This window comes from Postia placenta, assembly GCF_002117355.1.
Source record: "Postia placenta MAD-698-R-SB12 unplaced genomic scaffold POSPLAscaffold_16, whole genome shotgun sequence".
In the NCBI taxonomy this organism is placed as follows: Eukaryota; Fungi; Basidiomycota; class Agaricomycetes; order Polyporales; family Adustoporiaceae; genus Rhodonia; species Rhodonia placenta.
The window spans coordinates 837,670-847,068 of record NW_020169847.1 but is presented as its reverse complement, the minus strand read 5'-3'; the positions used below and the strand labels follow the sequence as shown (position 1 = coordinate 847,068).

The following is a 9,399-nucleotide window of genomic DNA, read 5'->3' as shown; positions in this document are numbered from 1 at the left end:
CCGACGCGGCCCCGGGGGCCGGTGAGTCAGAGCGGCTATGTCAGCGGAGCCCGAGCTGTGCCGTGCGCTGCCGCCCCATCTAATCTAATCGTACAGTAGATAGTGATGCGTCCGTATCCGGTATGTAGTACAGAGGTCGCGGGTTCGAGCCCGCAAAAAGGAAAAAATTAAAAAACGGCTAGACGCCGTACCAACTCGTGACAGGCTGCGCGTTTCAACAGAGTTCTTACGGCTGAACCCCATAGTCTCTACCTTCGGGTGGGCGGAGATTCTCGCTGAGGCGCTCAATGACCGCACAGCCGGGCGTCCCCATTCTCGCGCGAACGCACGGCTGCAAGCTCATACCACCGAGCGCGTGTTTCGGTGGCGTCGGTTTTACCAGGACCGAGGTAAAGTCCCGGAGCTCGCCTGCGCTCGCAGTGACGACTTCGACGTTTTCACCACGTGGTGCGCTGTGGAGACACGCGCTGATAATCTCCTCATTCTCTGGGAGGAGCGGGATGCTCGCGACGCGTCACGCTCCCCCTTCACGTCTCGCGCCTCCTCAAGCTTGGCGCCTCCCCAGGAACCGACGGGCGGGTGGTAGATGCCCCCCCGCTGCCTCTGTATTCTCTCGCCTACAGGACCCGCGCGCGGCTCGCCGCATGCGCGTCTCGAGGATAGCTCGCGCCCCACCCTACTGGTGGTGTGCACCTTGTCCGCCCGAAAACCGTAGGGCATTGACATCTTGCGCTACACTCATGTTTGTTTGTTCCCGTCCGAGGGCGCGGAGCCCATTACTCACAGCTATTGGAGGCTCGCTTACACTCTACATGTACCTACGCTGTATGGAGTATAAACCAGTGTTGTGCGAGTCGTCAAATGATCGTGCGACTGTCGTTTAGTCGCATGATGCCAGTCGAAACGACTACAAACGACGACGACTGTTCCCACAGTGGCGACTATTCCCACAGTAGCGACTATTCCCACGACCATTCAGCCACACCTGAGGGAGATTTGGCCACAAAATAATGTACACAACAGGATGTGATGGTAGCAAGATGTGTAAAAGAAAATACATGTATATTCTATTAGCAGAGACTCAGCACTCAGTCAATACTATCTTCTGCATCGAAGATGAGAAGTCAAGAAGCTCATACAACTCAACTTCATCCTGCAAATATGTCCAAGCCTCTTTTCCATCCTTGCGGCATCTTGAAGTCGAATAGATCTCTCAATGACAGAGAGAGGCAGCCAAGTAAAGTCATTGGGCCTCTTCGGGCGCCTGCGTACCAGAATTGCGCACGTGAATATCGGGCCGTGTCTGCTCAGGCCGTGGAAAAAGTCGCCGCGACTTTTCGACTGTCGTACAGTCGTCGATTAATCGCCCCAGTCGTGGGAACGACTGGGGCGACTGGCAGACGACTGGCCCAACACTGGTATAAACCCGTCGATCTAAAAACTAGTAGGCTACAAATTGCTATATATCCATCAAAACATGGCGCTATTCTATTATTGCTACATAGTACGTATATACAGCAGCATAGTCCTAGCTTGCCCTGCAGCGGTCTATATAGCGCTACATAGGCTAGCTAGCGCTATATAGAGGCGGGCGCTACTATTGCGGCTACATAGCGCTAAATAGGATGCGGTCTGCTACACTAGCAGACTGTTTTCCTGATGTGGTTTTTCTTTCAAAATCCCTATTCAAATCTAGTATCATATCCGCCTGGGGACCCGGCATGGTTGCTGTATGGCTCCGTCCAATAAGATTGCGCTATCATCATGATACATTTACCAAGGGTCCGCGATATGCTTTCTGTCATCGACTTTGAATTCCCAGACGAAAGGGCGAGGCGTCTCGGGTCAGTGCGACATTCACTAGCAGGTGAGCCGCCCGAGCGGCATGCCGATGAACGCTCACTCTCGGACAAAATGGCACTGGAATAGTATTTATATATGAATGACACTAGTAGTTATAAGAGTCATAATACATTCGAAGGCAACGAGATCCAAGTAAATAAAGTAGTACAACCAGCAGCGTCCAGAATTATAGATAGTGTCCAGAATAGGTGACAAACAGCAGAATGACGTAGCATGACATGAAGGGCGTATGACGTCCAAAGTCCCGATGCCAAGCCGCAGATTGGAACAGAATGGCCATACCGTACCGACGCCCCGAGGCTGCACCTACTTCGTCTTCGTCTTCGCCTTCGTCTTTGCCTTCGTGCTCGACTTCGTCGCCGCCTTAGTGTTTGATTGGCCCGTCGCAGCCTGCGTTGCTGTAGTCGGAGCTGATGACGATGATGCGCTCTTGCTCGCCGTGCCCTTCTTCAAATTGTACTCTGTCCCCGTATATCGGACGGGAGGAGCACGCTTGCGCTGCGGACGAGTAGAGCGTCCTTCGACAATGGGCTCTGTCGAGATTTGAGGGGCGGATGGACCGGTAGCCTTGTCGACGGATCGTCCAGCATCAGAGTCTTCGACAATTACGCCTTGCGCACCGTCTTTGGCAGTTGCCTCTGCGGCGACGTCTCCGACGCTCACCTCTCGAGTTAGAGTTGCGAGACTGGATCCCTGGTCACCTTCGTCTGAATTGTGTTCTGTGCCATCATCATCAGCGGGACCATTGTCGTCGGTAACGCCGTCCTTACGGTCGGCCTGAGTCGGGATCTCTAACGGATTCTCGACATATTGTCGTGGATCATTGCGGAGAATGTCGACTTGAATGTCCTTTTCCCGAAGGTTCTTAGCAACAATGCTTCCGAAAAATGGTAAGAAGACGCCGCGAAGTAGGTCTTGACCAATTGTGGGAGTGATTACGCCTGGTTTCTTCTCAGCCTCTTTGTAACAGCTGACTAGTTTCTTCCTGATCTCGTTGAGATGGCGAGCAATATCCCGTATAGCGGCGTGTAAGTAGATGATTTCCTCCCGCAGGTCATCCTTGTCGGTCAAGGCTGCAAATCTTGCATGCGGTGTTGCGATCAAATCCCTGGTATACGCTTCCTGAGTGAAGTAGTGTCCCCGCTGCGACGCGTCCATGGATGGGGGTTCGCCACCGACCTTGACCACCGATCTGTTGAAGACGAAGTATATTGCCACCCACCAAAGGGATTCAATATCATTGAGGGGATTATACCGGAAGGGCACCCTGGGGCCATCCTTGCTGATTGGCACGTCGACGTTCACGGGGCTGCCACGGTGGAAGGATTCGAACCAGTCTAAAGCCGCTTGGTTGGAATCGATTACGTTCGGAGGTAGATTGGCCCCTTTCGCCTCTGCTTCTGATGAGGTAAACCTGTACTTCAGATTATAGACCTCGACTGACATGAACGATCTAGTGCCCTGTTCACAGGCGACGGTAATTAGCAATGCAAACTGTGAACGTTGTCTGATACTCACAGTCCGGATTTCGTGACCCGAACGATCATCCATCCGCTTTGCATATTCGAGATCTGAGAGCTTGCAATGCAGCACTCCATTGAGAATGAACCCCAGGAGGTTACCTATGCTGATGTCACGATGTACCCATCCAAGCTCATGCAAGGCCACCAGTGCTGTACAATCCGACAGTGAGTTCCTAAACCAAGCGCGACAGCAAATCATGGACTCACCAAGCACAGCATCCACGAGCACGTAGAAGACGTCCTTGAGCGAGGTGTATTCATGAATAGGCTTGCATACCTCCTTGAACACGATACGGTAATGGACCTTTGCATGATATGTAAAGTTTTTCTGTGCGGGGGGCGTCCTCAGCTCTTCCGGAGTTTGGTAGTGGCCCACGCCTGCCGGTGTCTGTTTGCTCAACTTGGCTGTGGTGGTCTCTTCAACACCGTCCTCCGGAACCTGTTGGAGTTTGAAGCTAAAATGGGGGTTCGGCTCGCCACGGCGCGTCATGAGATTGCGGGTATGATCGAGCATGCCTTCCACGTAGACATCTCCGTGATGTTCCACAGTGAGTAGCGATCGGTCGATAATGTCTCTTGTCGCATTATCTGTTTCCGTATTCCGAAGCTCCTCGATGATCATGCCTTCTCGTTGTCGATCGGCATCGATGTACTGATCTTTGAGAGCAAAGCGATCGACACCTTCCTCGCCGTCGTCACTTAGTATACACACCTCCCAGACGCGCGTACCCCTGCCTCGCAGACCATTTGCGCCATCGTCCGATAACCATCTTATCGTCCGATATCGTACGACTGTTCCATTCTGATCTCGGACATCGATGTCGAGGCGGGGTTTACCTTCTATGTCTGGCTCAAGCTCGTCGTCCGAGCCATCCTTCTTGCGCACGTATTCCATTGTGGGATCCCATCCCGCCTCATGTTCAGCCGCATACATCATCGCGACGAAGAAATGAGCGACCTTGTGATGTTCCTAAACAGATTACTGTGAGCAGGAGACACGAAGGATACGATGAAGGCACAACTCACCGACATGAAATCAATCGGCGTGCTCACAAGCAGCTCTGTACGGCTGCAGAACCACATCCGCATCGTCCTATTTTCAATCGTGAGCCCATAGGTGAACCGACGTCTCGCATCTTCCCGCATACAGTGATGCATGCTCCAGATTACCTTTCGGACATCCTGCCACAGCTATCAGCCAAGTATATGTGTGTGAAATGAGATGCACTTACATCATCCTTAGTTGTAACGTTCTCCACTTTCTTGTATTCAGCGGAAAGCGCGATGTCCATCCACCGGAACCTACCCTTAGGCCCTGAATTGCGAATGAAAAATCCATCCGGGCGACTTTTCGACGTCCTCATCTTGGACCTTGGCGCGCCGTCCGGGTTCTGGACAAACTTGAGTAGCGGTTCCTCGCCTGTCATCTTGGCAGCGACCTTCTCGATGGCTGCTGCCACAGTTTCGAGAGATTTAAAGCAGACATTCTCCTTCCCGCCAGCATTTTTGGGATCCTTTTGGAATGCCACCCAACGGTTTCCTTTGATATCTTCTTTGTGGAGTTCGTTGACTACCTGGTTGATGTCAACGCCTACGGGAAGCCGAGGAAGGAGGTATGTCTGGAAGAAGTCAGCGTCGACCTCCGGTGCGGTCGTCCCAAGATCTTTCATCACAGCTCTGCGAGCTGCAGCGAGGTTGCCTTCCATGTAAGACGCGCTTTGCGTAGCCTTGATGCAGACCGGCGTTTCGCTCCGGTTAGCAGGTGTGTTGGCCCTGGAGGCACTAGAGGATGGCTCACCCTCCATGTTGATTGGTGATCCTCGAACGATGTTTCTTGCTGCATTTTATATGACCAGGAGTTGTGATCAGGATGGCCACCTTCAACAGCCTGTTTAATTTCCGTGAGCTGCAAAACACGAGGAGAGCAGCCGTCAGTGATGTGGCTGGAAGGACAAAGGAAGAGAGTATTCTACACACAAATGAGAAACGTGGTTGGTCCCCGCATTGGAAGAGACAATGCTTGAATGTTGTGAAGTTTGTTAGTCGGCCGGTGCTTGCACCTGTCGATCGTGCTTTCGTTCAGGTGCGTGGTCACTGACTGAATTACGGTGGCTCAATGGGCTCAAATTGCAGACGCGTGTTTAGATGAATAGCTGAATAGTGGCGGTGACAGCAAGGTCGGATGAATTCAGCCAAGTGGCACAGATCCAAGATGATCTCCGGCGCCCGTGTGCGGCAGCCACAGACGCGTTCATCACGTGCAAGGTTCGCACAAGTCACACGCCACACTTCCACCGCAGAGAGAAGTTGGGCTAGGTATCTACAAACCGCATTCTTGCCTCGTACCTGAGGAATGATTATTAAGAAGGTATTGCATGTGATGTACGCGATCATTGCAAACTGAGAATGTCTCGTCTCTACATATCCGTGTAAAGCACAATGGTTATGCATCCATGGCTTATGTCTTATGTGGGTCTAAGCATGGCCGTAAATTCTGTCTCTGTGTCAGGGACTAGTCCATTCCTACTTGACAACTTGAGCCCTCGGTTCAAACTCCATACTACTCACTAAATCGTACTAATAGCATGGCACACGCGCCGTCGGGAGCGTCATACGTGATACTAAGTCGGTGGCGCCGACACGAATCTATCGCCGCCATACAAATCACAACAGGATCTGCTGCATATATATGCTTGATCGTGTCTTTTCAGCTTGAATACAGTGCCCCTATGCAGAGAGGTCATAGTGAACTTCTAAGTCTCTTGCCAGAGACCGCCGTGAATGCAACCTCTGTAGTTGATATATGTGATGGGGATAAATAGCCTGATGATCAGCCTTTTTCCAAGCTCAGCAAGTGGGCTTTTATGCCTTCGCGCTCGTAGTTGAGTCATCTCTGTGCATGTCCAACACGGAGTGGCAGCAATTCGGAATGTCCCTGATCCCTGATGAGTAATCATGTGCCTAATGATCATTGCGCTGCTTACAGTGAACAGGAGATCATCCAGTCCGTCGAATGAATACGAAGGAGCAATAGATCAAAATCCTAGTAGGCGATAAATCACTCAAAGGAACTGAGGGAAATGCAATGGAGAAGCGTAAGTACCTATAGTTCGCTCGCTCTTCTTCTAACTCTACCTTCGTACATTTTCTCAGATATATATTGCAGTGTCATCGAGATTGGGTGAGGCGCGCTCAGTTTCCTTTTCTTCCTGTAGACCGTCCTGGCTAGGCCGAAGCCACTTTCTCGTCTCAAAGTCGGCTTTTTCGTTATCATTATTTCGTCATGCTTGTAGTATCCCCTAGATGAAATACGTTCGCGTTTGATTAAAATACTACCCCGCAATACCGCAATGGTCATGGCTTCTGTCCCGTTTTTCAAAACAACCGGCACTGCACCATCTTAAGCCTTTGTATTTCCCTTAATATGCAGCCCTTCAGCGACATTGACCTCCCCATTTCTGTACTGCACATCCTTGTGGACATCATTACACAACGTTCAAGAGATGGGTGACTCAGAAGGGGCGGCCAGGGCGGCAATTGACCAGAAACTTTTTTTTTTAATTCCCCATTCTACAAATCTGCTGAAGCAGCACCATTCAATACATATGACTTATTTCAAGAGCCACTGTCTTGTATCGAGAAGTATCCTACGTGCGTTTGTGGCGAGCCTGAAGCTAGACCGAGTCGTTAGCTGGAGTTCTTGAACACCTGCCAGATGGAGACGGATCTCGATCACCCCCGTGTGCGCCGGATCACCACGCGCACGGACCCCGAGGCTGGGCTGCTTTCCAATGACTTCAAATTCGCCGTGGCCTCGATGAGCCTCCTATTGATTTGTCGAATCTGTCGGCGCGTACTGTTACAGTTTGGACTGGGGAAGAACCTCAAGGTTGACCGGCAACATGACCGGCGTGCGATTGCGCAAGCAGATCGATGAATCATCATGAAGTATTATCGAGAAGCTGACTGAGCAAGTCCTCCTGAATATATATACTCCTCACGATGGTCAACATTTGACATCCATATATATACTCCTCACGATGGTCAACATTTGACATCCAAATCCAACGGTATACCCCAGCACGCCGGTTGAACACGCGCACGCCACAACCCAACATAATGTCACTTTCGAAGACCAACATCTTCCTGATCGGCACGACAGGTGCGTATCTGGTTGTCTTTTGCATTGAGATTCGGCATCTCAGAATGCTCCATACGATCTGTAGGCTACGTTGGCGGCTCGGTCCTCACACGCCTTCAGAGCCACGCCAGCGCGAACACCTTCGATATTACGGCGCTCGTACGATCTGCGGAGAAGGCAAAGGTGCTCCAGGAGAAATTTGGCGTCAAGTCCGTTGTAGGCTCTAATGAGGACCTCGACAAGCTTGAGGCACTCTCTGAACAATCGCACATTGTCTTCTCCTGCGCAGATGCAGACAACCTGCCTGCCATCGAGGCGATCCTGCGTGGCTTGAGGAAGCGGCACGCGTCGATTGGGGACCTGCCCATTCTGATTCACACTGTACGTGCTCATAAGACATCTACTCTGGCACACAGCGCTGACAGTGAGACTGGCAGTCAGGTACAGGCGAGATCGCCACGCCGGCCAAGGGTATGTTCGCCTCGGACACCATCTACTCTGACACCGACGTCGAACAGATCAAGTCTATACCCCCCACCGCGCTGCACAGGGACGTGGACCTTGCTATCGTGGGTGCGGACGAGCAAGGTGCGTGCCCAAAAGCATTCTCTCCGTCCATCGCACTCAAGCATGATTTGCAGGTTACGCACGAACTCACATCATCCTGCCGTCGACCATCTACGGCCAGGCGAAGGGCCCCCTATTTGACGCCGGCGTCTCGAACCCGTTCTCGATGCAGATCCCGAGCTTCATCCGCGCGTCGATCGGCCGCAAGCAGGGCGGCGTCGTCGGTCAGGGCAAGGCGATCTGGCCGGATGTCCATATCGACGATGGTATGTCGCTGGCTATCCATTCCACCCCGTCGACCCTGAGCTGATCGGGTGCTCTCGCAGCGGCGGACCTGCACATTGTTCTCTTCGACGCGATCACGGCGAACCCGGAGGGAGTTGGGCATGGCTTTGAGGGCTTCTACTTTGGGGAGAACGGCGAGCACACGTGGTACGACATCAGCAAGGCGATCTCGAAGGCGCTAGTCGAGCTTGGTGTCGGTGGCACGGATAAGCCGACAAGCTTCACAGATGAGGAGCTCGCGAAGTACTGGGGCTCGGTGGTGAGTCACAGACATCTCTAGCCTACGTTACAAACTCGCTGAATATGCCACCGTGCAGGATGCGGGAAACTATAGCGGTACGAACTCGCGTTGCAGGGCTAATCGCAGCCGGTCGATTGGCTGGAAACCGAAGTACACGACGGCGGATATGCTTGCGAGCATCAAGCCTGAGGTTGCGCTGGCGTGGGAGAAGGCTCAAAAGGAGGGTGGTGTGCGGCCGTCTATTATTGCGGTGAGCCTGGAAGGAAGGACCTGAGGAGAAGATATTGTTCTGCACCTGTCCACTCGTACGGGGCGGCCTATGTACTGTAGCGCATTTCATCCACGGAGGACGAAATTTGGAACAGCTGTGACTAATCTGCGAGAGGAGGTCTCTCGCAGATTATACTTTAAGGCGTTCGATGGCAGCAACATGGGACCTACCACCGGGTCTTCATAGTGACTTCGTTACGCCGTCGCACACGACTGGCGTGTAGATTTTTGTCTCTTATAACGCTCGTTTACTTTCCTTTGCATTGCTGAGCTCGACAGCGCATACGGAGAAGCCGAGCTTCATCTCTCCACCCCAGCCTGCCTGTAATTTCTTGCGGCGATGTCTGGCAATGTCTGTCGTTATTGGGATTTCTGCCATTGCTGCCGAATCGAATCGAGTCATACTGATAGTCCTGGGGGACGAGTACGGACATTGACATTGCTGAACAAGCCACTCGAGGACCAGCTTCAGTTTGACTTGTGACGACTAGTGCTAGTATGCTCGGCAT

The 9,399-nt window shown here is 52.3% G+C and overlaps 3 protein-coding genes across 3 annotated transcripts; 2 read left to right on the top strand and 1 right to left on the bottom strand.

Annotated features, from left to right (window-relative positions):
- Positions 1-265: 265 nt before the first annotated feature.
- On the top strand, positions 266-493 carry POSPLADRAFT_1108090 (hypothetical protein; the record flags this gene model as incomplete). The annotated part of the gene is made up of 1 exon (XM_024483322.1): positions 266-493. A coding segment is annotated over one exon (228 nt), but the record flags the coding sequence as incomplete, so codon positions are not given.
- Positions 494-2,169: 1,676 nt separating this feature from the next.
- On the bottom strand, positions 2,170-5,191 carry POSPLADRAFT_1155075 (hypothetical protein; the record flags this gene model as incomplete). Its single annotated transcript, XM_024486911.1, has 5 exons — positions 2,170-3,324; positions 3,382-3,536; positions 3,594-4,356; positions 4,413-4,577; positions 4,619-5,191. The coding sequence occupies 5 exons, from the start codon at positions 5,189-5,191 to the stop codon at positions 2,170-2,172; spliced, it is 2,811 nt and encodes a 936-aa protein (XP_024334860.1).
- Positions 5,192-7,505: 2,314 nt separating this feature from the next.
- POSPLADRAFT_1155196 (hypothetical protein) lies at positions 7,506-9,077 on the top strand (the record flags this gene model as incomplete). Its single annotated transcript, XM_024486922.1, has 7 exons — positions 7,506-7,548; positions 7,613-7,908; positions 7,965-8,115; positions 8,169-8,360; positions 8,421-8,638; positions 8,697-8,849; positions 9,009-9,077. The coding sequence occupies 7 exons, from the start codon at positions 7,506-7,508 to the stop codon at positions 9,075-9,077; spliced, it is 1,122 nt and encodes a 373-aa protein (XP_024334859.1).
- Positions 9,078-9,399: the final 322 nt, after the last annotated feature.